This window comes from Amblyomma americanum, chromosome 3 (genome assembly GCF_052857255.1).
Source record: "Amblyomma americanum isolate KBUSLIRL-KWMA chromosome 3, ASM5285725v1, whole genome shotgun sequence".
Taxonomy (NCBI): Eukaryota; Metazoa; Arthropoda; class Arachnida; order Ixodida; family Ixodidae; genus Amblyomma; species Amblyomma americanum.
In genome coordinates this window covers 198,839,753-198,867,731 of record NC_135499.1, presented here as the reverse complement: position 1 = coordinate 198,867,731, position 27,979 = coordinate 198,839,753, and the positions used below count along the sequence as shown (strand labels likewise).

General features: G+C 43.7%; 1 protein-coding gene across 1 annotated transcript; it reads right to left on the bottom strand.

Annotated features, from left to right (window-relative positions):
• Positions 1 to 626: 626 nt before the first annotated feature.
• Positions 627 to 27,234, bottom strand: LOC144125836 (maspardin-like). The gene is made up of 8 exons (XM_077659558.1): positions 27,024 to 27,234; positions 26,646 to 26,733; positions 24,352 to 24,513; positions 20,730 to 20,956; positions 11,044 to 11,152; positions 7,037 to 7,144; positions 3,649 to 3,789; positions 627 to 868 (listed from the first exon to the last, which is right to left on the bottom strand). The coding sequence occupies exons 1-8, from the start codon at positions 27,038 to 27,040 to the stop codon at positions 785 to 787; spliced, it is 936 nt and encodes a 311-aa protein (XP_077515684.1). The 5' UTR covers positions 27,041 to 27,234; the 3' UTR covers positions 627 to 784.
• Between the last annotated feature and the right edge of the window lie 745 nt (positions 27,235 to 27,979).

Below are 27,979 nucleotides of genomic sequence, written 5' to 3'. Positions count from 1 at the left end.
AATTTCGAATCAGCAAATCCCAAAGAAGTATTGCCATGAACCAGCCCCAGGAAATTATTGTTCCACAGGAAAAAAAAAAAAGTTGTTGAATGTATACAGATAATTTACGAATATGCACTGAAATGCCGCTCATGCGGCTAAGGTTTACAACTATGAAGCCACGAACAGTCACTCACCTCCTCCTCTCAAGAAAGAATTGCCATCATTTAATTAGGAGGCTACTGTCACATCTTTTTCGCTTCTCTGACTTAGACATGGGAGCCACCATACTGCTGCACTACAGCTGCACTTCCACTTTGGAGAGTGCAAGCTGGCCAAGAACCTGAGCTGCACCAGGCTGGAACTTTTGCAAAACGAAGATGGAAGTTCAGCAGATGCGCACTGCACTGGCAAAACGAATGTGAAAGTGCTGCACTCCTTGAACTGATGCAGCAAGTGCAGCCAAATCGAAGAGGCCTTAAGCTTTCATGCAGTGTGGGTTCTAAGAAATACGACACAGGTTCAGTACTCGCATGTGACTCAAATGAGTCGATTCCTTGTCTAATTTTGAATGCACAAAACCATTTTACATCTTTTACTGTGAGCAAATGTCCACTGCCAAACAATATGTCCAATGCCAAACAATGTGAAAAGAAAAGCAAGACAAACTTATATTTCTTGAACCAAACTCTTTACATTGCAGTCCCATGACTGTCTTAAAAACAAACTGTATTCAAGTGATATTTGTACAGAGGCTGATAAAATAATTCAAGGCACAGAGCTGACGAGGTGTATGCTGGCCTCATCAGGAAGGAACAGGCTGGCTGTTACACACTGGCTCGGTTTCTCGTGCGGCATACCGTGTGCCGTCAAACTGGCGAAGGTGGATCTGGAAGAAAAGGTTTCCAGCATGTAAAAACAAAAATAAATCTTAGGAAGAGCTTTTTCACGGTAGAATACTGATGTTAGAGAGCCTTCTGCAAACAGGTTGAATGTGCTGTCAAACACAGACCTAGACTGCGGAGGGGAGCATCCCCTACAAGAAAATCTCATTTCTGTTGTCAGGACTTCAAGCCATTAGCCTTGTGCCACCCACAAGGATCTAAATCTAATCTTTCCTACAATTCAAGGGGCTACTATATTCACTGCTTTCACTTGCTAGAGACAAGCCTCTCCAGGAAAGCTAAGAAATGCCAACCTTTGTTAGAGTAGTCAGTATACTAATTTGACACACTTAATCAACACAGCAGCATTAAAAAATAAGAGACAAGAAACAAGACCACAAGTTGTTTAACATAAACAAAAATATGAAATATGTATTATGGCTCAACTCTAGCTTATTACGAAGCGTGTAACTAGGTGTGTAATGTAATTCTACGAAAGTGGACACTTCAGAACTATTAATCATTAGGATATATTAAAAAAAAAACAATTCTGTGTAGATGAAAGCACAATAGTTTGCATTTCGCACTGCAGGACACAAGAAACACTAATATATTGTTCTTTAAACGAGAAAGTCGGCATATTATAATGTAAAAAATTACTGAAGCTGTCATCCCTTCGCTGGGTAGCATCTCATCAGCTCAAACAGTTAACAAGAAAGGAAGAGACCTGTGACCTACATGCCCTCATAAAGGCACACTCAGAAAAACAGAAAAACCCCTTTATAGCAGACTACTACTGGAGAGGAGTTTTTGTTAGTTATAATAGAGGTCTCTTATAAGCAAGGTTTTGTTTTTTCATTGCTTTCTGATCTCTTGCTGTGTTAATATTGTCACCTTGTGACTTGGAGTTTCAGAAAATAAGCTTATTAGCAGAAAAGGTAGCTGTTTACTTTCGTATGGCTAGCATTTGACAAGACTCCACATGCACTCTACTGCACTGCAGCCACATCTGTTGGCAGGTTTTCTTTCAATTAGCCTTCTGTTACTTGAAGGCGTAGAAACAAGATAAATATTTGAGAAAGGTGGAGTCGCAGATAAGCAAAATACTGGCTTTTTTTTACTTTTACTTTACTCATTGTGAATGGTAAAGACTTAGGCCTTCTCTCCAGTGTTATTTTGTAGAACAAACTCAGATACGCAAATTGGGCACTCAGTTATAACAACAGGAGCCCCATGTGGCAGGTGGCGCAAGAAATATGGCTGACTAATAGTGCACCTGCTTTGAGCACGTGACTGCATTGATAAGCGGCCACAGCCGCTGCTATCTGAGGAGGACGAGTGGATTAAAGGCGCAGTTCTTTCAGTGTGTCCCGTTCTTAGGTCAGCACGCCTGTTATTGCCTCGGAAATGAACTCTCCTCATGTCCCGCTTAAGTTCTCTAAAGTGTCTGCCGCCATAAATTCACCAAGCTCCGAAGCTGGGAGCGGTGGCAACGCACGGTGGCTATTAGCGCACTGCCAAACTGCGGAGCTGCGGCGAGGGTCAAGCATTATGGCGCATCAGCGGGTGCTTGCTTGTTGGTTCCTCGCAAGACCTGCGTGCCAGGCAAATTGCTGGATGATTGCCCCTTTTTTCAAGTTTCGAGCTTCTTAATAGCAGGAGTTGTGCGACCAGGCCTGCTGCGCGCTCCCGCTATTCTCAGTGCAGGCGGACATCCGCACACTTGCACTTGTACCCCTGCCAGTAGTTTCGAAGCCGTTCAAGTAACACTTGCAATTATTGTGTCATTGTCGCTGTTGTGCATCTAGCCAGCCCATTACACGTTAGTTTCGGTCATAACAAATATCACGTGAGTGAGCATGCTTTGCGCCACGGACACGACTGCACTTTGCGAGCTATAACAGCCTATTAAGTGTTTACAACATTAAGTGTTTACAGGGCTGAGAATATTTTGTTGAAATGCAAGAAATTAACAGTTATGGCTGTTAAACTAAAGTTGCTGCACAAAATTATTATTTTTTTTTGCCACACAGCACTTAAAATACTGAAAGCACTGATAAAGCCCTATTTCTTGGAGCTGGAAAAATGAGCTACGTAGAGATGAATCTAAGCATGAAAATTCCACTTAGCTTAATCCAAACAGGTCTTGAAACACACTATGCTTGGCTAATAAAACATCATGAACCATACTGCACCTGTTTTACCCATTTTCACCACTGTATGTGATGAAACTTTCTTTCCACTTGTCAGAGTGTAGTAGCATTTGACACTAATAAGTAATGCCACATAGGCTATCCCGACCAAACAGAACCCACGAAAACACAACCCACCCACTTAACCCCCCCTCACACACACATAGCCACACCCACACATACCCACACCCAGACATACTCACACCCACACACAGAAACAGGCCGACATCAGTAGCTCATGGCTTCTCTGCAACTGCTGAATACACAGAACTGTTGTGAATTTCCGCTGCAGCCACAGAAAAAAAAAAGAGAAATCCAATGCATGGCAAATTTAAATCCATGTGTTACTGTCCACTTCTGCTATTAATGCCAGGTTTGGTTTATGGGGGTTTAACGTCTGAAAGCAACTCAGGCTATGAGGGACGCCCCAGTGAAGGTCTCTGGAAATTTCAACCATCTGTGGTTCTTTAATGCGCACTGACATAACACAATACACGGGCCTCTAGAATTTCAGCTCCATGAAAATTCTACCACTGCGGCCATTACCAATCGCACTTGTGGCCAACCACTCCTAAGATGTGGCAGGCAGTCACCTGAAGGTGCATGGTGAACTCATCACTGCGACTCAGAAATGGGAAGTTGCCACCCCGTTTTAGATGGGCTCTCTTGGCATGTGGATAGAGCTTGTAGAGTTCCTCCTTCACTTCTTGCTTCAATGCACTGGAGTCGAAGACCTGAACATGTAGGCATATTAATAAACAAAACAGCTGATGTATTTCCCGCGCATGTATAGATTCATTAAGTACCATCAGAAAACGTCCCCAGCCTCACGTCCACTGCAGGCCTCTCCCATTCATCTGCAGTTAGCCCTGTCCTGTGCTACCTGTTGTCGCTCTACCCCTTTAAATTTCCTTATTTTATCTTCCCACCTCCCCTTACCCTGTCCCTGACACATTCTCCATCCCTCGAACTACTCTGCTATCATAACAAACCATCGGTCACCTGTTCACATCATCACGTGTCCCACCCATGTCCATTTAATCTCCGTAACTTCCTTTTGTCCACTTAACCTCCTTAACTTCCTTATCTCAAATTCAGCAAGGATATCACGAACTCATTCCTTAACCCATGGTGCTCTATCTGAAGGCAGCTGAAGGCCAGAAAAAATGGCCAAGCTAAAAGCACACGGCTTAACACACTGGTTATCAGGCAGGCATTTTTTGCATTTTCCAACTTATTCATCAACTACTGCAACGATAGAGGAGCAGTGAAAACACTTTTCCCGATACCCCAAGCACTGAGCACGGCACAGCCTCAGAGAAACCTTCAACAGTGCCACGAAATGCAAACACAAATAGTGCAGCATCTAATCCCAGCTTGAACAATGCACTTAAAGGATACCCTTTCTAAAATTAGGACATTGTTTTGCTTGCCACAGTTACAAATCCTTCGAATTTCCTAAAGTTACTATGTGTAAAACATCATTTTTGTGGAAACACAGCTACTGCCGTGCCTACGAAGCATGGACTCAAACGGTGAGAATCACCAATTTGCACTGCGAAGTGGCACCAGCAATATTATTTCAACTCTACGTTCAGCTTTATTTTCAGCTGCATGTAGCGCCAACTGACTCTACATTTAACTATTATGCGGACATGACATGGTGAAAACTGCAAAGTGCTCTTTCCCATTGACTGCTACAATTCACTCATCTCCTGTCATCAATTAAGTCGCTCTTAGTCAACTTTCTTAAACGACCATGGAGGGGGTTTTGCTCATTCATTTAGGTGCTTTCTATCTAGCTGCACAGCCTCCTATCAGTACATAATCCCACAACCAGACAATACTCCAGTGAAGATAACACTGGAAAAAGAAAACCATGAGATTAACAGAATGGAACCAAAGTAAAATACAGTCACCTATTGCATGGGGAAGACAAAACCACATTTTTTTTTTAGTTTGCAGACGGTACATCAAGAGTCACGCATATAGGACCCAGAGATATTAGTCCAGGAGTGAAAAAAACTTCCACGTTTCAGCTGTTTTCCTGAACGAAGGTGAATAAGCATAAGGCTGACTAGAAAAGATAACCTGCAAACTCACACCTAATGTGAGGTGTAATCAGTGCTTGAAATTGTAATTAAAATGTTACTTCTATGTTGGGGGCAAATTAAACATGAACGGGACAATTAGGACCCAAACGCCTGAATGGCAAGATTTTAGCTACGGAAGATAAAAAAAAGTTGCATGTTTAATTATCCCTCCAGTGGTATGGCAATTTTGGTTTGGAAGTGATAAATCCACTTGTATTTTTTTTTCAGCTACGATTTTTCTTTATATTTTTGTATTTGTGTTCAAATTGTCCTTTTCACATACCACTTGTCCTCAATAGCGCACAACCAAAATATGTAATAAGGGAGTAACTACTCGTTGGCATCCACCCGAGCCCAGCCATACGGCTACAAAGTAAAGCTATACAGCTTTCTCAGAAACTTCGCAGTTAAAAGAAAATTCGTCCTGGTCCGGGGTTCGAACCCAGGACTACATCTTCACCAAGGCAGTCGCTCTACAAACTGCGCTAACCAGGACGGCAAGCTTATCGTAGGCCAAGAGCGAATTGATCAATAACTAGAAGTGGGAACAGTGTTGGGTCAAATGTTTAGTATGTAGTGTTCAGTTATGTTTAGTTAGCAGTGAGGGATTCCTCTAAACATACATCTAACTACACTACATCTCTTCAGTTCCTTGAAGCACTATAGACAATAGAGACCTCCACTTTTGATTAGGAGAGCGCGTTAAATATGTTGCACATTATCTGCTCGCAGAGTGCACAGATAAGGTTAGAAAGGAGTGTAAATCAACACTGTCTACGTACCATGACTGCATGCATGCTTTTGTACACAAAGCACAAGCAGTCTGAGGCATGTTATGCCATTTCTCACATTCCCACATAGTTCAGCATATGCAAATGGCGACAAAACAGTATGCCCAACCCAGTGGCACCATGGTTGTTAGAAAGGGAGCTAATTTTGTCAACAAACAGACGCTCCTCTCTAGGCCTGGAAGTGGCAGAATTGTAACTATATAAAAAAAATGGACAGTGGTTTAGCATCACTAAGCATGAAATATCATGCAAAAGCATGGTTTTTTTGCAGGTGGACCTCACCACCACGTACCTCAAAGAGCGAATGAGGTGTCCACTGACCCAGGGAGCCAGTTATGCACCTCTCCTTCCACTAGCTTTGAGAAAAGAAAAGACGCATAACTGCCTCAATTTGAAAATGGATGCCCCCACCTACTCACAGCATGACTGAGGTGTCCACTGATCCAGTTACACTTGCTACTCTGAGGCTTCTCACAAACACTGGCTGAAACCCGGGAAGTGCGGCTAGAAGTGTTTTCGCACTAAAATAAAGCAAACTGATCGCTCATATGTTTTGTTATAGGAGAGATGAGGCAAAGCGAAAGCCTGGTGCCCCATTTACGACTAGTGAACATACTCAAAATGGCAGTAACAATGACAAATGCAATCCAAAGCGAGGGGCCTTGCTTCGATGGGTGCCGGTAATTTGGAAAAGACATTTTAGCATACGCAAGCACCATGCATGCTGAACTCAGAAAATAGCGTACATAATGTGAACATATCGCAAAGCTATATTTGAAATAGTTGTCTGCACATGCACACTGCAAAGCACGCTGCTTTTCTTAGTGTACACTATCCCATATGCCCATTTTAAACTGGCACTACATTCTTCAGCATCAGAACGTCGCCTCTGATCATCGCAGCTTTGATAGTGCTGTAAGGAACTACTGAGATGGTGTATAGTGCCTCCTCATGCACTAAGCAAAGCCAGTAAAATATTAAAAAATGGGCAAACAGTGAGTAAGTTCCACAAGTTCAAAGGTTACAGTGGCAATAAATAAAAAATATTGCAAACACCAGACGCCCCAAAGTGGGAGGTTATTCTTGGGAAATCTTACATCAATAATTGTGATGGGAATTCCATCCAAGTATTGAGGCTCCACATATGCATTGATGCAATTCAGTGTCAATCGTGAGGCAAGCTCGGACTGCGACAAACTTTCCAGCTGAAAAGAAAGTGAAAGCCAGCATAGTGAGCGATACTGGGTTTCAATACTCAACATGCTTTAAGGAAAATTTCAAACACAGCAAAGATTAAAATCATTTTAAGAAATGTATGTGCTATGTACTGGCATCTGGCAAAAGCAAAACAACTTCATGTAAGAGAAAGCATTATACCAAAATGAATGTATACCACATATTGTGCAGCGAATCCAAGCACTGTACACCACACAAACTCAGCCTCTTTAATGGTGTGTGGTTAGAGGAAACGAAACATGCAATGACGGTCTCACTCACATTGGACACATGAACCACCCTTTCAGCAAAGTGATGATGAGGTGAAAAGAAAAAAAGGAAAAGAGTCACCATAGCGAAGAGTTCCGGAATAATTTCAACCACCTGGGGTACTTTATCAAGAAGTTGATGCCTAAAGAATGACAGCGATCAATGAATTAACCTCGTATGAAAGGACGACACGAGAAGGCGTTCGACTCCACCTGGCTGGAAGCAGGCAACATTCGCCTCAAAGGATAATGCAGGGTCAAACACATAGAGCATAACCTCAGCAGCCCACACAACGGTTTAAACAGAAAGGTTGCGGATCGAGGAAGCAGGTGATGTTTAACTGCTCATAACTTCATTAAAATAGGGCACTAGGAAAATATTTTCGTTAAAAGGGGTCGTTCTGACATTGTCCTCTGTCATTGGAGTAGTTTTCCAGGTCAAAGATTGTTTCAGGGGCCTCCTAACCTTTTAACTACCATCCCCGAGCTGAACTCGTCGTGGGAGATTGTACCAATATCTCCAATGAAAAGTCACGCTCGTACGGCCCGATTTTGCGCTGCTCCCACCGCCAGAGGTTAGCTAAGGCCAGCAATTACATAGCTTGCAATTTTCAACACTAAAGGGCAGTAGTTGTTCATGAAAGAAGTGCGTTTTCCACAGCAGTGCGTACTTTACGGCTGACAATAGTGATTTCATAATGACGTCAGACATGAAGAATGCTAGTGGCGGCGATGTCCCCAAAGAAAGAGCTGGAGTATTTCTGACAGTTGCAGAGCTAAAAATCTATAATTTGTTTTCTACAGTGACCCTGACTCCAATTGTCAGCTGAGGACTGCTTCAGATGACCACGAGGGCGACAGCGACGACGGTGATATAGAGATAACAGTGACACGCTGGGTAGTACACGTTTACTACTAATGACAAAACCTTGTTTGTGTCAGGACGAAGAAACGTCTATGCACTTTGCAGTATGCTACAGTGTATCGAACCAAATAAATACGGCGCACTTCTGGACATTTTAACCCATTATTATTGCATGTACTGAAAGAAAGCTGTCCTCAAAAGCAGCTTTTTCTTTTTAAAATTTTTGCATTAATCTTAACTAGAAACCAATGAAGTAATACATTTTTCAGAATCAGGAATACATAAAAAATTGACTACATAAAAAAATTTGTCGATTTTGGCTTGTATTTTGGGAATTTTTTTGCGGTTAAAGGGTAAAAGCATACAATTAACCCTTTGTGGGAGAGGATATATTTTTTGCAAAATTAATGGAAAATTTTTGACTGCACAAGCAGATGAAGCATACAGAAATGGTTATCAACAAATTTCCCAATTTTAGTACAGATAGTTAAGTGGAAAAAAGTTTGAAATCTAAATGGGGGTAAAGAAATTGGGACATATTTGTCCCATTGAACTACATGGGTTTCCTCACAGAGTTATTTTCTTCTAACCACTTCATCAACTTGTCTGCACTTGTTTGCTCATTGTTGAATTTGTTCGCTCTACTTCTCCTGCCGTGGAACAGTAACAGCATCTACACCTTTGTTCGACTTTCACAGGGTTGTGTTCTTTGCCGATGCGCCGAACTTCAGCGGAGACACCAACCAGTTTAGCCCCCCCCCCCACTTTTTTTACCTTCATGTTCATTCGGAACGGCTTCTTGCTGCTGGCGGTTCTGAATGTTTGGCTACTGATGATTTGGCATCCAAGAACAAACTCTACATATGATGTTGGGGAATTACCACTCAATATTCAGTCGTTAAATGTCCAATTATTTTCAGCATGGTAAAAAAAAAAGTGCTTTCCCCTTATTACTTGTCATCTCAAATCTTCGGAACTAGTGCATGTTGTGATCTCTATGCAAAAAAAAAAAAAAAGAACCACTCACCGGACATTTGAAAATTGAAAATTGGATTTTGGGGAAAGGAAATGGCGCAGTATGTCTCACATAGCCAACACCTGAAGGGCGCAGTGCCGTAAAGGAAGGGATAAAGGAAGGAGTGAAAGAAAAATTGAAGAAAGAGGTGCCGTAGTCGAGGGCTCCAGAATAATTTTGACCAGCTGGGTATCTTTAACATGCACTGACATCACACAGCACACAGGTGCCTTAGCGTTTTGCCTCCGTCGAAACACAGCCGCTGTGGTGGTGTTCGAACCCGGGAACTCCTGATCAGTAGCCTTTGATTTTTTTTTTTTTTTTTGCCAGATAGAATATAGCCAAAAACTTGCAACATGCTCGGAAAAAACAATGAAGTTTCAAGGTCTCGAATCGCTACCTCAGTTTGTGGACGCGGCTCAAAACCTTTTTTAAAAAGTCACTGAAACCTTAAAATAAGTGTAAGCCTCTTACGAGCCCTTTAGTATGGAGAACAAAGTGGGACAACTGTGTTCCTTTGTCCCACAAAGGGTCCAAGGCTAGTAAAATGCAGCATCTACATTAATACAAGGTCTGGCACCATGTATCAATGTTTTTTTTTTTAAAGTGACTTTTTCTGAGGAAAGTTTTGCCCAACAAAAACTTAATGCATTACAAGAAGTTCTGAAATGATGAACTTACAATTACTGTTGCAATTTTTCTTTTTCTATCCCTGGCAAAAAGCTAATAAGCCAGGAGCCACATTGCATAGTGCATGTATGCTAAACTGTATTGCCATGCACTACACTCCTATGACTGCTACTTTTTTATTTTTAAATCAGACAGTGTGTTACATGCCCAAGAAATCTTTCCTACAAATATAATATCCTTTTTTAGTAGCAATTACGCAGTCATCTAAAAAAATTATTGCATGGCCAAATAAAAAAACTGCAAGCCCTAGCACATCAATAAAACTATAATGTCATTTTACCATCTCATAGCTGCCCCTGCCAAATGCATAAATATTACAGCTCGCCAAAGCAGAGCAAAGACCCACAACTGGCAAGGTAGTCTAAATTAGATCAGAGCACATTAAGCAAATCACTCTGATAATGAGGGCGGTATTCACTGAGCGCTGAAGCCGAGACTTCAGCACATGGAGGCAGCGGGTCTCTCACCGAACAATCCAGATTCATATACCGCTTGGACGCAGGGACCACATCACCGTTCACTCCTTGACTTCATTAGATCAGCAAACCTTTTTTCATTTATTTAAGCATCCTCATTACACACTCTTATGCCCTGAGGCAGTAAACATCGCTTAAAAAAAGCTAATGTGAATCACAACCACATCATATTAAAGCTTCCATAGTGCCCCATTATCTTTTACTTAGTGCAGACAACCCTATTATCAAACCTCTGTTTCAGTTCAACATATATATTACAGCAATAAGATTGTTCGCAGGACGCAAAGTTCTCAATTATCCTGATCTATGACAATAGCAACTATGTAAGCAGGAAGTATTTTGTGCACCGAATGCGACTAGTGATCATAATCTATGACCATTTAATACATCAGCTGCTGACAGAACTTGTTGGCTTCGCTGCTGTCGGGTCTCCACTGTTTTGCAGGCGTAAGTGTAAGCACCCACTGGCCAAGCAGCATAAACTACAACAAAACTATGAAATAATTCAGAACATTTTGCAGTGCACATAGTACAAAACACCTAGGAGTATTTTTAGAAAAGGAAGTTCCCTTACTTTTTCCACCATGAAATCGATCGAGTCAGCTATATCACTGTCGACAGGGTGGAGGCTGTAGCTGCCCATCACCATTCTTTTGAGAACCACTGCTGGGAATAGCCAGAACCTGCAACAATGGAAGAATGCTTCCTTTTCACTTCTGAGAAAACACTAGGCATTGATGAGCACTGATGAGGGCAATGCACGGACACTGAAGACACCACCACCACTTTCTTCCTTTAAAAATGGTCCTGGAGTTCCCTATACGCTTAAAGACCTGCTATGCTTCCCAGCAGGTGCTTTGCTATTGCCACTTAGGGTTGATGTTCAAAAGCTCGATAACTTTTCTCGGCCACTGAACTCTGAGTAGTACTGAAGTGCGTTGACAACACTTCAAAAGTAGACCCGTGACTATGTGCAATGGATTAATGACGCAGTTAGCAAAATTACAGTTGTGTGGGTTGTCCCCACCTGGCTGGTGACATCAGCGTGGACAGCAGTCCATCAGTATGGCAACAGACGACATGCCAAGAATCAACGTCCGATGCAGAAAAGGAAACAGGAGGACACAGCTTTGATCGAGTCTCTTTTCTGCATGCTCAGGTTGAGTCGTTTGGTCTGTCACTAATAGATGCATCCATTCCCGTGCATGGAGACGCACCTTCCTTGCTCTTACCACATTTGAGTTTCTTCCTTTTTTATTGCGCATGTTTATTTTCGAACATTCTGATTATTTATTTTGCCACAGGGTACACTACGGGGTGAGAATCCTCTCCTGCACCCTATGGCATAAGATTAGCAAGAGGAGGGGGGCTGAGTTGCTGGGCAACCTTGCTGTCATTACACAATGTAAATGTGTGATGTTTTGGTTTGGCCCCAAAAATTCGGCTGCACTCTCTGTAACAAAGCTTATCTGAGAGTAGGCGCAAGGCACACTGTGTCAGCTTTGCAGCGTGAGATGTGATGTCCTTACCTCTCAGTGATAAGGCTAACTTGATTGATAAGGGGTAGCCCCGATAGTTATATTTGCCAGCATCTGGCAACTTCACTCATTTCTTTCTTGCTTTTCTTCAATCTTATTATTAGTGGTTTTATTCATAGTAAAATAAAAACGGAAGTAAAAGATGTTGCTAGCCGCGCCATCTGTCATCGAAGCCTGAAGTACCTAAGCTGCAGCAAGTGGAAAAAAAGGGATAGGGAGAGAACAGGGAGGGGGAAAGAAAGAGGGGAGTGACTTAAAGAAAGGATAGCGGTAGGGTGAGAATACACACCATATACAAAAATACATGGGTTGAAGTAGAGCGGGACGCCTGAACGTTGGAAAATCTCTGCGCGCAGGCGTGCACTTGCCCAGGAAGCGGGTGGCTGCGGCCCACATGAGGTCTCTCATGCTGGCACAGACACATTGCCTCTCGCGTGACTAGACATCACGTGGGGCCATTCTTCGAGCACGCACGCACGCACACACACACACACTTGGCCTTCGTGCGCTGTGTGCTCACAGTAAATATTTACACGCTGCACGTGTTGTGTCCTGCCATGAAAATAAAAACAAGAACACAACAGCTGGTGTGCGGTACCCAACTGCAAAGCGTCCACCGTAGCATACACAGTCAGTCCTGTCACAGCGTGCAACTACCAGGCACAGAAAAAATGGGACGTCAAGCCTGCTTTTTCTAAGTAAACACACAGGCGCACCAGAGTTCGCTCACAGGTGCGCCCACTGCCCTGTGGTCACAACAGTGCCATTAGGTTGTCTGGGATGGCACCCAGCACACTGTAGACCAAGAGCATCTCGCGACACGACTCGACGAATGCAGCACAGTGGAGGAGCAAAGGCTCCAGCGTTTCATGTGCTGCACCAAAGTCAGTAAGCGGCCACTGACACTGGATATGCAGTCAACATTTTGTAATACTTCATCAGATGCACGCTTACTTCATCGACACGCATAATGGGATGCTGTTATTGGCCATGTTTCTGATGCAAGAAGGGACAAGACTGTTCACAAGCACGCTATCAAGAAAAGGATTAAAAATAAATGACTCTCACACGGTTGCTTAAGCATAGGGAGCACTGTATGTATTGAACTGGGTTGCGGCAGCTCACAGTTCCTCAGAGCAAATGTACAGAAAAATATTAAGGAACATGAAACTGTGCAGGCTTTTACAGTTTGCTCCCATCACAGAGAGCTTACAGGGGAATATGCAATCCAGCTAGATTGAGAGGTTAGTGCCCAAAGATTGCAAATACAACCAGGCTCTGATATATCGAACCCGGGTACTTCGAATAACTGACTATACTGAACGCACACATTATCCCATTAAAAACCCTGTGTAAACGTGTAGAGAAGTCATGCAGTATATCGAACTCCAATTCTGCCGGTCATTCAATATATCAAATGGCATGCAATGCCCCTGAAAGGAGCGCTTCTCCTAACGGCACTCTTTGATCACTTTGCGCGTGTGGAGACAGGTAAGCAGCATTGCCTTGAGCATCTGCTGTCAGTGCTAATACTGTGAAAGAGCGCAATTAGGTCAACGGGCATTGTGCTTGAGGGTGGCCTTCGATTTTTTGTACTCAATTTCTGCGCCACATGACTGCCACGTGTTAAACCAACCCAACTAGTAAAGCCTAGCCGAGGCTTTCATGTGGCGTGCTACGCTGCAAGAGTCTGTGAAGAAACCAACTGTACCTTAAGTTTAATGAGCAATTATTGTATTTATAGAGAACCGGCAACAGGATTAGACATCTTTTGGATTGGAGTGGTTTGTTCGAAAGCGCCATTCACTGTGAGCGGTACGCTGGCGCATCACTGCAAGAAGCACATCACTGGCGTCGACACAATGTGCGCATGTGGAGTCTCATTCTTGTTAGTGTCCTTGTTAGCGCCGCCGTTCATTTTATCATGCACCAACTCACCCCTCAGGCTGCTATTCTAATGTATTCTTACTTCTAGGTTAAAGACAAACTTATCAATTGCCATTTTTTATATACCGAATTATCGATATATCGAACTATTTCATGACCTCTTTTGAGTTCGAAATATCCGGGTTCAACTGTATGTCATTGTTACAAAGAATGGAGCTTAGATAAGCCAAAAAAAAAGTAAAAACAAAAGAATGCGATGACCCCCCCACCTGAGAATTCCCGTAATTGTGCTTGGTCAAATGAATTCTTTGCCTTCCATGATTGGCTCATCTCTTTCAGATGCAACACTACTTTCACAGAAATTGCCACTGAACAGGTAAAGCAACGTGAGGAGTTTGGTTCAGACATAAAAATACGAAGTGCGGCATGCTTAGCATGTGTGCAGAGAGACTTCAGAAGCACAAAACCAGGCCAAGCTCTCAGGGTCGTTCACACTCTTCAAATGGGGAGGCCACCATGGACATGAAACGTAAGTACGATGGCACGATCTGTTGATATGACCAGTGTGATCTACAGAGACAGCGGTTTCACTTTTGCTTGTTTTTAAAGTGAAAGCTTTACTACAGCATGTTTTGCAAGTTTCGCCGTGCAGATTTGACCTTCAGCGACCTTCACCGCACGGCGTGTGAAACTGCGCTGAAACAGATGAAGAGCGGGAGCTTCGAAAGCAAAGGAAAGGCGTATAACTGGCCCCCTGGGAAAGTGGACACCTCAGTCACACTTTAAGCTATGCGGCGGTAGTGACAGATGTGTGCTGCATGTGCTGGCATTGACAACGTTGTGGCAGAAACACGCCACTGAAGCTATAGGCCGTCGGCGTTCATTATGTTCATTGGAGTTGGCATTGACAGTGTTCTATAATGATTTTGAGGAAAGAGCACATAATTGGTTCCCTGGGTCAGTGGACGCCTCAATCTTGCTCTGAGGTAGGGGCCGTGGTGAGAGATGTGGGCAGCATGCATTAGCGCTGACAACGTTGTGGCAGACATGCGGCGCTGCAGCTATAGGCTGCAGCGTTCAATGGGTGACCAACCTCTTGCAATCAACCATTAATTGAACTGCCAGGGTGGCAGGGTGAACGCGCTGCCTACCCAGTGTGCGAAACGCACTCAACGTTACAGACGCCAAGCCGCGTCTAGTTGCCCAATACACCACAGCTTTTGCTCTCTAACCAGATTCAGCAGTAGTTAAACTGCAGCTAATTTTTTTATACAAGGCTAAGAGATTTGTCATTTCGACTGATATATGAAGGGCCGACATTATAAAAATGATAAAACACCATTGCGATATTGTAGGGGTGCAAATGGAGGAGAAAATCAGGTATGTCAGTTATAGCATTCTCTTCAACACATTCACATTTTCACACAGCAAAGAACGCTGGTAGTGGTCCTAAAGCATAACCTGTCAGTATAGCATGCCTGTTGTTTATGCTGATTTTCTCTTCAATGTTCCCTTGACACTGTTATGCTCTTTAGCTCAGCACCAAATGAACATAAAATTAAGTTCTGCTAAACAATATCTACTGCCAGAATAAACAGCCCATGTTAACATATTACATCAGCAGAAAATGTAACGGACATGATCTAATTTTACAGCCTTGAGGTCAATTCATTTGCAAACACCAGAGCAACAATAAGCAACCTAAATGAAAAGGAGTTGTACAACATTAGTCAGCACACAACATGCACATGCAACTTACGTCAGAATGAAAAACAGCTGCAAAACAGAGCAATGCAAAAAAGCAATTAACGAAATAACTGATTAAAATCAGTTGTGCGAGAACATTCTTGCAGGTTAGTTGGTATGTAAGCGCTGCGTCCTGTCTACTTCTTTCCTGTGTCCTCATCTTTTTGCACTATAAATCTGGCCAAGTGAATAAAATATGGTTAAGCAACACAGATGTAAAAATATATATTATATTATTGTACACTGTAATGCAGTTTTACTTTGGCAAACAGGCTATGCGGCACCTACCTGTCATACTAGTCAGCCAGATTAGCCATCGGTTGTCATTAACTACACATCTCGAATTCCTAAGCAGTAGATATGGCATCATTTTGCGGTCACCAAAAGCTTTATTAATTTCCTCTCACTGGCAGAGCACATCTTGTGCCTTAGTAAACACAAAAAAAAAAATCTGTAGTGAATGAACCAATATAATGCATTCATGTTTTTTTACTGGTCCATTTAAGCTATGCAGAAAGTAATCACCATTGTGCAAATGGCAAAACTTCACCAAAGTTATATGAAAGAGTGATTAATGTTTGCAAAGATGATGATGATTATGGATTTTTATGGCGCAAGGGCAGCTATGGCCAAAGAGCGCCATGTCACAAGGTATTTTTTCTTTTTCTCAAGGTGGGGTCAGAGACCCATTTCCCAAGCATTTCACCCTAAATAAGCCGAGCACCAGACCAGGGGAAAGCTTGTACCCATTGTATCACCGGTGGGTACCCGGCGGCACTGGGGATCGAACCCCGCACCTCCCGCATACGAGGCGGATGCTCAACCACTTGGCCACCGCTGCGGTACAATGTTTGCAAAGAATTTCTAAACTGCATTAAATATTGTGTACAAGAACTTCTACAGGAGCATCAAGAAAAGAATCAAGAATGTTGATCACAAAGATTCCTGGTGCTAAGTGACACAGTGAGTGTGAAATATCATATGTAAAATATACATCACATTATGGCTGATGATAGGCAAATCAGTGTATGTTCATTTTTGAAAAAGCGCAATAAGAGCAGATGGGACTACAATTAAAAAAGGGGCCCTGCACTAACTCACAACTGAGGCTTTCCTGCAAAGCAGACTTTTTTATATAGACATAGTTTTAAAGAACAAAAAAGTATAAAGAAAAAAGAAAGGCAGAAATGGCAAAAAAAGAGAGTCAAACAGCAGTCAAAACCGGTGTAGGTAGCGGTGATTGCAAAGACTTTCAAATGACAAAGAACCATACATATTGTCACAGGGGTTGTCATGGGGGATATAGGGATGGAACTCCTGCTGTCAGGGTACGGGACATGGGATCCCACCTTCACCAGATTTGTCGTGGGGTTTGTGACAAGAAATTAGACGGGACAGCTTCACAGTACAGAGCTAGACCAGACAGCTTGGCAGCACATCCTTCAGCAGGGGAGCCAGCGAGCTTCAACGTCTTTCAGTTTGAGTTCCACACGCGTCAACACCTTTGAGACTCAGCACCGCCTGGCAATATGAAACATTCATCCTAAGTATGTGCAGTTTACAACTCACTGTCTACGAGATCTTTTTATCAGCCAAGATGACTGAAGGGTGGCTTATGAAGTTGCTGCTTTTAATGATATGAAAGGCTTCTAGTACAACCTTACATGTCATTTGGTCGCTTGGTCTCTATGGCAAAAAAAAGATTGTGGTGCTAGAAAAACCTAAGGGCTGATATCTCGAAATTCTGCCATAATATGATTGTTCTGAGTGTACCTGAGCAGACAGATATCTGAGCTCAGTGTGGTCGGATATACCTCGTTTGGGGTGTCTCTTCATCATCATCATCAGCCTGACTACGCCCACTGCAGGGCAAAGGCGCCTCCCACGTCGCTCCAATTAACTCTACCCCTTGCTAGCTGCGGCCACCCACAAACTTCTTAATCTCATTCACCTACCTACCTGTCTGCCGCCCTCTGCTACACTTGCCTTCTCTTGGGAACTACTCCGTTACCCTTAAAGGGACTCTGAAAACACCTTCCGAGGACAGCACATCAACTCGTTCAATCACTACATTGTGTTGTTATGAATACCCGAGGAAAATAATACACTTCTACACGCAGCAGAGGCCCCACAATCAGACACAAAACTTGGCGAGCCCTTCCCGGCGACTTTTTCATACCCGCACCCTCCTCCGTCGCTCGCACTTGCGTATACAATTGAGAGTTGGCTAACGGTTAGGGCCTTTCATACGTCACGCTGCTACCATGACTGCAGTCAATAAGCTGCATAGCTCCGGCGGGTCAGGAAGCTCCGGTCCCGGAGGTGGGGCTGGTGAAGGACCACCTACCTTCCAGCGTGCAAAAAGTGACAAGAGGAGAGGGAAAGGTGCAAATATGCTGAAATTCAAATTTTAACTACACATAACTCAGCTTCTACAAAGCGCATTAAAAAAATTCTTGCGGGACAATATTAGTGAAGCAGCATGCTCTAACATCCCAGGCATACTGCAACTTTATTACAGCCCCTTTCAGAGCCCCTTAAGGACAGGCAGTTATCTTGCCATCGCATTACATTTCCTGCCCAAGCCCATTTTTTCCTCTTGATTTCGACCAGGATGTAATTACCCCATGTTTGTTCCCTCACCCACTCTGTCCGCTTCCGGCCTCTTAGAATTACACCTGTTATTTTTTTTTTTCCATAGCTCGCTGCGTTGTCTTTAACTTAAGCTGTACCCTTTTCGTTTGCCTCCATGTTCGCGCCCCATAGGTGAGTACCGGTAAGAAACAACTGTTGTATACTTTTCCATTAAGGGATATTGGCAAACTGCCATTCATGACCTCAGTGAACCTGCCACATGCGCTCCACTTCCATCTTATTATACTAGTTATTTCCCTCTCATGATCCAGAAGAGCAGTCACTACCTGTCCTGCATGCGAAAAAGTGGAATGTTGGACAAATCGTGGAGCGAAAGAGGAGTGACGTAAAACAGTGCAACACCGCAGACCAGCCATTGCTGTTCTCTATGCTTACTGGCAATCCCATATGCTGGAGAACAGGGCAGGAAGATGCAACACCAAAGTTGTGTTTTTAGCTCACAAAAAGCTCTCGGGGATTTGTACCAGGCTGTTGGTGCTTCCTCCTATTGCAAGAAATGCTCACGTACGCAACACCGATGTTGCTTATAAGCAGCCACTATCATACAGCTATACTTATATCAGACAGACTGGGTCAGTGGGGTTAATGGAACATGTGAATTCCATGAAGCCCAATGCACTGAGACATCTAGCAACTGAATGTTGCTTTCATAACTGTGTACCATTATTTTCTAGCACCGCAATCATTTTTTGCCACAGGGACCAAGGGACCCACAAGATAGTACAAGTCTTCCATATCATTAAAAGCAGCATGAGCCCTCATCTATCCCCTTGACTGATAGAGGTTTCTTTCTTAGACTAACTGTAAACCAGCCTTCCTCAGAACAAGTATTTCACTGTATGCTCCTTTGTTGTTTGACAGCCTCTACAATCACCGCTGTGTGTATTGATTTTGACTGCTGTTTGATGTCTTTCTTCACTTTACGAGGGTGTTGTTGCGGGCTAGTTGGTTTAACATGGTTGAAAGGAAACAGCGCAAACCCAGGACGAAGAGAGGAACACATGTGTTGTACGTTCCTCTCTTCGTCCCGTGTTTGCGCTGTTCCCTTTCAACCATTTCTTCATTTTACCTGCCTTTGTCTTTTTTACTTCTTTTTATGCTTTACTGGTGTGTAGATAAAAAAGTGCTTTCCAATAATGCCTCAGATAAGAGTCGGCACTGATTGGGCTGTTTCAAAAACAATCACACATTCCACTTGCATAGAGCGGTCATGCTGCACACTGCCCTGTAAGCAAAGCCCTGGAATAACATTCATCAAGTAAACATGAAATAAAAGATCACATTGTACACAGTATTCCTGCCTATTGCAAGTGAGGTTTAGTGCAACAAAAACAGCATCAGGGCCTTCGGTACAGGCTACCCAATGCAAGACTCCGAGACAACATTAGTGTGTGCAACTAAGCTGAGTAGCGCATAAACCTAACATTAGTTATGAAAAATGAATGGGTACCAAGGAGCTTGTTAAGCCATTGAAAACAAGAAAACCACAAGAGAAAAATATTGCTTTCATGTGGATGGAGAGGTTTATATTCCTCTCCTGTCCTCTTTGCACCTGTCCTGCCTCGCTTGCTGTGTTGTCCTGTTTGGCGCTACAGCCCTTTCCTGGAAACATGCACCAACTAGCCCCCCAAAAAGTATTACTCAGTTATCTTTCCTCTTGGATTGAAAATAATAAAATAAGACAACATGCAACAGATAAGAGCACAGAGACCCTATTCCCCCTTCACTCTTATCTCTAAACATGCTGACATGCTGTGTGCAGGGCTCCAGCAGACAATGTACAGCCTTGGCCATCCTTTTATCTGCTCGTACACATCTGACCAAAAGCCATGCACGCATAAGGGCTGCTCCTCCCAACTCAGGAGCCCAAAATGAAAAGCATTCAGAAAGCAAGCGTGTCTCATTCTTTATGTGGGGATAGCAATAGTACTACTATCAGTGAGATCTTATCATTTCTCCAGTCGGTTTTGTTCGTGCGATAGAGCTGCAGAACTCGAAATACACTGGTAAGACTGCTTCTTTGTGCTGCTCATTTCTGCACATGCCAGAAACAGTTGCCTGCAATGAAGATATGCTGTGCATCTTGGCAAACATTGAAACACCACTGTCAACATGTAAGACAAAAAGGAGATCCTTGTATGCATGCGCAGTCAGAAACTAACTGGAAAAGGCTGCCCTGGTGTAGGGTTTTGAACACCATCAAAACCCCAAAGGAAGAAATGTGGTTCTAGCATGAATGTATACAATGCTTTCATAAGTTTTTGCTTTAGACTTTGCAGCATGATTCCTGACCATGGTAGTAGATGCAGAATTTTATATTAATCAGAGTGCTAAAAATGTGAAAGTACATTTTGATGAATTAGTCAAGTAATACTCAATTCAAATCCAAAAGTATAGAACTAGCACAAAAAACTGAGAAAGATGAGCATCTTACAGCACGGCAGTGTCTGTGTAGGAGAAGATGGAGGTGTCCGAGAAGCTGTTGCACAACACTAGGGAGTGGACCCTGGGACAGGTGTGGGTGGCTTCTGCAAACTTCTGGGCCAGGAAACCACCCAGAGAGGCTCCCAGCACATGGACCTTGTCTAGCTGTAGATGGTCCAGCAGCTTCCGGAATCCAACTACCCACTCACGCATCGTCCAATACACTGGGTACTCCAGCTGCAAGCGTGCATTCATTTTTGCACTGTAGCAATTCATTGCACACATAAACATTAGAAATTACTGACAGTGAGAACTACACATGTCTCGCATGGTGTGTAGACATACTCCTATTCTGTTTCACCTTAAAGAGGGACAAATATTCATTTTGTTCTGTGTTAGCAGGTAGCTACTGTACCAGCAGTCATTGTATGGCACCTTGATAACACACAGCAATAGTTGCTTACGTGCAGCGTGGTCCTTATGGCTGCTCCCCCCATAAAGCCTCCCTCAAACAAATATATTATTTCCAATGACCTGCTTCAGTTCCATTCATGCAGAGCACCGAGTATTCCACTAGGTCACCAGCTGTCCAGGAAACTGCTCGTAGTCACATGGGCTTCACAAACCTCTGATGCTCCACTTGCAAGTCAGCCATGCACTAGAATCTCCAAGGATGACAGGCAAACCATTAGTGTCAGCGCTCCTTACTTAACACCAGAGATGTCATCTAAATATGCACATGTTCAAAATGCTATCATATCCCTCCTTTGTCGGCCAACAGAGGCTGTGGCACACACTGCTGTAACAAAACGACTGGAGCATAAATGTACAGAGCAACCAAATTTGTTGGCAGCACAAGAAGAAAAAAAAAAGCAAGAATTGCCAGTCATGGAAAAGCATATCCCGCAACTGTGGTTTTAAGGCGTAAGCCTTACTTGCCCCACTGAGCAAAAACCCGTCTGTGTGTGGGTGTGTTAACACTCGATGGCACCCATAAAAGATGGCATCCTCATTCAAACTGGCAGGTGCAGGTTAACTAGTGATAGGCTGCACAAGACTGCTCGGGAAGAGCAACCTGGATCGCACAAATTCCATCGCTGGCAGCACCTGCCATCCCAGGGCAGTGGCACATCACTTAACCATTGTACCACTATGCCAGGAGTGGTATGAGGACTCCCAGGAATCTATGAATTTAAAGTTGAGGATGACCTCACGCAGACGGTCGGTGCATCCGAATGCAACCGGACACGACAGCTGGTGGAAGAGGCGGCGTGGGCTACAGCACTGCACGGGCCTACTTTCCAAGGCCCGACTCGGCCCGGACCACTGACTCTACACGTTACCCAGCCCGGGCCCGGCCCAGTCCCATACAGCTCAGTCACGCGCCAAAGGGCACCTGGCCAGGTAGGCACACAAGTATTTGAATACATTTATATATCGAATAAGCAAAGTCAATTATTTATTTTATTTTCTTAGAAAGGAGGGCACAGCCACAAAGAGCTGCTGTCAAAACAGCTTGACGAGGCAACTGCTCTTGTTTGAACAGCAAGGCGTTTTGGGTACTACAATCAGCCTCGCATTTTGAAAATATCACATGCACACAATTTACACAGAAATGAAATCACATGTGTAGTGAACATAATAACTCCTACAAAGTGCAAAATAGTTTACCTTCGGCCATTATATAAAAAACTGCAAAAAGGTGCAACATAGCGACTTCACGGATGCTGATCAGAAAATTCAGTGATAACACAAGATAATTCTGTAAAGCTAGTTCCTAGCATACTCAACTGGGCATGGAGGAAACCTGCATAGCTCGAACCGAGGGGCTGGGCTTTCTGATAGGCCCTAGCCCAGGCTCGGCTCTAAGAAAATCTGTGTTGCCGGGCCCGGGCCAACCCAGGCCCGAGCCCGTGCAGTGCTCTAGCGTGGGCCATGGCAGGGCTGCGACTACCTTTACGAAGATAGCACGCAGATAAGAAAGGGTGCGGTGGCGTCACGGCGGCAGCTATGTAGAGCCATGCAGAGGTAGAATTGCCAGCTGCACGACATTGGGTTACATCATGCCAGAGCGTGCGGCGACTGCGTTCACGAGGTGAGTGGGTGGGCTTGTGCCTTCTCACACGTAAGCAGTCTTAAATGTCTCTGCCAACTTTTGTTTTTCTATTAAGCCTTCCCATGTAAAACCAAATGCAACTGGCAACATCAATGGGAGGATGACACACTAACATTGGCAGGGCTACAATTGAGTGACACCTTTACACTACTTTATAATGCCCACCCTACTATGTCGAATGGACCAGGCACTGCCCATCATGCAAAGGTGGTGCCACATACCGGAAAACAGAGTGTGCTTTTGGTGCGCACAATGCCCTCAATTGAAATGCCTAGTAGCTTAGCAAAAGCATAAGTGCATGCAATACTCTAGTTGTCTGCAGTGGATGCTGCAACAGCGTCAAAAAACCACTGGCACGTGGAGTTTAATGTCCCAAAGCAGAACCTAGTGGACAGCACTGAATTAATTTAGGCCACATGGGTTTCCTTACCATGCACTGACATTGCACAGCCCATAGGTATTTTTGCATTTCACTTCCATCGAAATGTAGCCACCACAGCTGGGATTCAATTCTGCAAGTGGAGACATTTGGCTGCCTGGCTGCTCAGCAGCCAAATGTCACAACAGCCCCTGAGCCACCGTGACAAGTGCCAACGAAGAGGTTTCACTACTCTATCTATACTCCAACAATGAACAAGCATGGGTAGAGCACATGAATAGCCAAAAACAGCCGGAAAGAAAAGTGAATGTTTCACCTTGTGCAATTCAGTGGGAACTGTAGCAGTAGCATAAAGAAAGCTGTGCGCAATGAGACTGACTTGGGTGCAGAACATGGGTGCAAATGGAGTCTAGTTTAGCTGCCTTAGAGTTCTTTTTAGTGAAGTAGGGAAGCATAACAAATCTCCAGATAAAATATAAGATGCCTTGAAATTTATTTGCCAGCAGTGACTAAAACGTTATGCTGTTGAGCATGACGACGTGGATAAAAATCTGGCTGCTTTTGATAGAGGCAAAATGAAAAACTCTGGCATGCTGTGCAATATCAGTGCACATTAAAGGAGCCCAGATGGCTGGAACCAGTACAGAGCACTCAGCTACAGTGTCTCATGCAGTCTCAGGAAATTAAACTCCATCATACCATTCTTCCTTGGCGTCCCCTATGCAAGGCCAGATAACTCGCAGACACCAGATAAGAAGAAAGCTTGTGAACAGTTGAGGATGCAGGCAGGATATTAAAAACCAATGTCACAAATATTGCCAAAGTGAGAAACTAAGCAAAAGGGAATCGAAGCCTCATGTATCATTATGATAAAAAGGAGAAAACTTAGTTTTTCTCCACATGGCTTGCTATGCTTGCGTGGTTGGCAAACATGCAACAGGACAGTGTCGCGCTTATGCCATAAAATGTAGCTGACTAAAAGAAAAATAAAAAAATTAGAAGCACAGGTCGCTCACTGAGCAAAAAAGGACCCATTCTTCTATAGGCTTGGCACAAGTTAGGTGTGGCCAGCCAATACACAAAGGCATTCATGAGCTTGTTGTGCACACAAACAGGTGCAGGGGATATAGAACTTACTGATATTACTCTGTATCCTCTTGCTGTGAGGGCCATGATTTGCCTGAAGAATACATCAGCTGTACCACTGATTGGTGGCAAGCAGACAAGTGGACAAGATATGCTACGTGGTCCATGGTCATAGTATGTCCACACTTTGGAGCCACCTTCATCTACAATCACCTGAAATCAGAAAAGAGAATGCTGTTCTTTATGACCTGCTATAACTGTACAGGAACACTATAGAAACTCCATTTTGACTTCACTGCATTTATCCTGCAATTGGCTCAACCCTGATTATTGCAGGGACATGGCATTGCTTAAGGAGGTCACATAGAGTGAAATAAGAAATGAAATAGAAAAGGAAGCAATGTTATGCTAGCCCAGTGTGCCAACCATGGAACATTTAAGTATAATACCGTAATTTCTGGACTATAGTCCACGGACTATACATGTTTAAAAGCTGAAATTTTGTCATGCGGACTATATGTGATTTTATTTTTTCAGAAAACAGTCATAGCTGGAGAACCCTACAGGTGGCTATGAAAGAAAACAAAAATGTGCCCCAAGTGGGCGCCTATGACATGTTACTGTGCTAAATAACATGGTGAAATCGGCTCCTATATGCAATTAACTTTTATATGCAAGCAAATGCTGTTGCGGTAGCAAAGAGTGGCTGCTTTCCGGTGGTTGTATTTGTGAGCATATGCACGGAACCTCATTAACATAAATAAATAATAAATACATACACACATAATTGTACATGTAACACCAGGGCTTGTACATTCAGAACGGTTGTGATGGCTCCGAAAAGACGAAGAGCCTTCTTTTTATTTAAAAAAATTTATTTTTAGCCGAAATATGCCCCTGCGGACTATGTAAGCAAGAAAATTTTATTTCTAGCCGAAATTTCCTTCTGCGGACTACACACCGGATGCAGACTACAGTCCGGAAATTGCGGTACATGAATTGCAGGCACAAAAGAAAAGGAGCCCTTGTAGGAGGCGGGCATACATTAGAGTCAATAAATTTCGAAAGTTCAGCAACTAACATGCAGCTAAGGCTAGAGAACTGAACTGGATAGCAGGTATGTATTCATGGTCAATAAGTGCCAAAAAGCAGCTTTGAAGAAAAGACCGATGGGACACATGTGCTTGTGTTAACTCAGTCTTCATGACCAAGATTAAGGCTAGTGCCCCAGTAGCTGCCATGTGACTACTCAAGAGTTTTTGCTCAAGCCCCTTTACATAAAAATAACTTTTCACCACTTGAATGCATCCATGTTATTTATAATGCTGCCACCTCGTTTTAACATCTCTTTGTGCAACCATGAGTGCACACCCTTTCTATCTACAAGTGATGCTTTTACTCAATCAGGAACAACTGTGCTAGCCCCTATATAAGTATGTATGTGGGTCAACTGATAGATAAAGCCACTCCCACTTCTCACATGAACTGTTAACAAACTAGTTGGTGCATGCTGGACTCTGAAAATTTACATTTGTATTGTTTCACTAGTGAGAAGTAATGAATGCTACATGCATGTGACAAACAAATTTATTGCACTAGAGTATGATAGGCTAGTTGGTTTGCCATGTGTTAAGCAAGAAAACTGTGTAGGAGATTAAGGAAAGTGAAATTATTTGCACTGTGTGTTTGCTTTTGCTCTGCTCTTCCATACTGTTTTCAGCTCAATCTACAACAAACACAAATTAAATGTTCCAGTACAGGTCATGAGTGTAATCGCAAATATACACCACCATGAAAATTGACAAGAATACTGCTCTCACATATGGCGCAAACTGAACAAACATTTAGGATATCGAACAAAAGTGATGTGATACTTCCTGTTTTGCATCCTTGCTTGGTTGACACTATGCTAGCCAAAATGGTTGAAGTGAGGAGTGGAAATCGCAACATTTTGCGATATACTGTTCAAGACACTCAGACAGACAAGTTGCCATGTCTGAGCACTCGAAGGTGCAGCTGTAATATATGACCACTGGTCACACTGCAACGTGGTTAGTAACAACTAGGTGCGAATTCTAGCCCCTATAGAGTACAGTGCATCGGCAAGGTTACAGCATACACTGGTCTGTCTTCGAAATCATCTTCGAAATGTCTTCGAGATCTGTTTCATCAACCACAACATGCAAATTTAGTTCACTGTGCTTCACAGCTTTCCCACAGTTGGAGTCCAAATGGTTTTCAGGAAAACAAAGGCAATTGTTCACAATCGTTTCCATGAAGAAATGAAAAGCTTGCAGCTTATAGTTCGATGTTAACAGAAAAGAAAAATGCAGCGCACAACGGACCTTTTTCTGGGGGATGGTGGCCCTGAAGCTAGCATATTCAGGTGAATGGGAGATTTCGCTTGTAGGTTTGCTGCTCAGCAAGTTGAACCTGAAAAAAAGCAGAAGCGTCAGCTTATCACAGCTCAGCACGGTAGCCAGCACACTCTGACACATGAACCAGTCGTGAACAACGCCTGTCATATGACCTCGTATTTGTGCTTCGGCAAGGCTAAAAGGACAAAACGAATGCAAACACCGGTAACTACGAACGTTCATGTGAGACTGGGAGGCCATTTCCAAGACTGTATATTCGATATATCTCTTAAGTCCGCTTATCTTCGGCATCGACGTTGGGGGGCTGATTCAACGCCGCACAACGCATCATATGATGGCACTTACACTCTTTCAGTGCTCATAGTAATCACGCAGCATTAAAGTGGACGTCCTTTGGCAGAAATGGCAGGAAACTCGTACGGGAACGACCATAGATTACACAAATGCCGCAACAAGCTCACGTAACCGCGCACATAGGCGACTGTCTCAGGTCTTCCGCGGTCTTCTGTGCCTGGCTTTTGCTATCCCACTTTCCAGCAGACAAACAGCTGTCACTGAGTTGTGAACGCTTACACCGCCGCATTTTTGCCATTTTTTCACTTTGAAAAGTTGTGCAGTGCATACATTTTCTAAAAACCTGCCTAGAAATTGTAATACTTAATTTTAGAACAGAACAAAATTAACGCAAGAAATAGTCTGGCATTAGCTAGCCTAGCTAGCCTAGCCAAGCAAGTATTGAAGTCGAGCTAGTGCAGCCAGAACTAGTGAACTAGAACATATATAGTGGCTCGAGCGGAGGACCGGCTCACCGTTCGCCGCGTGCCTCCTTCGGGAGAAAGTAGCGGCGGCGCTGTCGTCGCCCGCACTTGAAGCGAGCGCGCTCGTCGTCTGCTACTGCGCATCGCTTCGCATTGCTTTCGTCGCGGCACCTCGCCTCTTTCGTGCCTTATTCTGCGTCAGTGTCTTGATGATGCCGCCCAAGTGGCGGTTAAACCACTGTTACGCGCCAGGCTGCACAACTAGGTACGCAAGAACAGCCCAAGAGTGGAAGTTATCTCTTTTCAAGGCTCCCGAAGATGAAACCCAAAGGCTTGTTTGGCAGCGAAATCTGCGCAGGCTTGACAGGCCGCTTGGCCCCGATTGTGCAGTTTGCGAACTCCACGTTGAACCGCACCTCATTTTGAGGGATTATGTCCACGTTATAGATGGAAAGGAAGTCAGATACCCGAGGGGGACTGCAAAGCTCGCCCCTAATGCAGTTCCAATCCTTCTCCCGAACTTGCCCGCCTATTTGAGCAAGA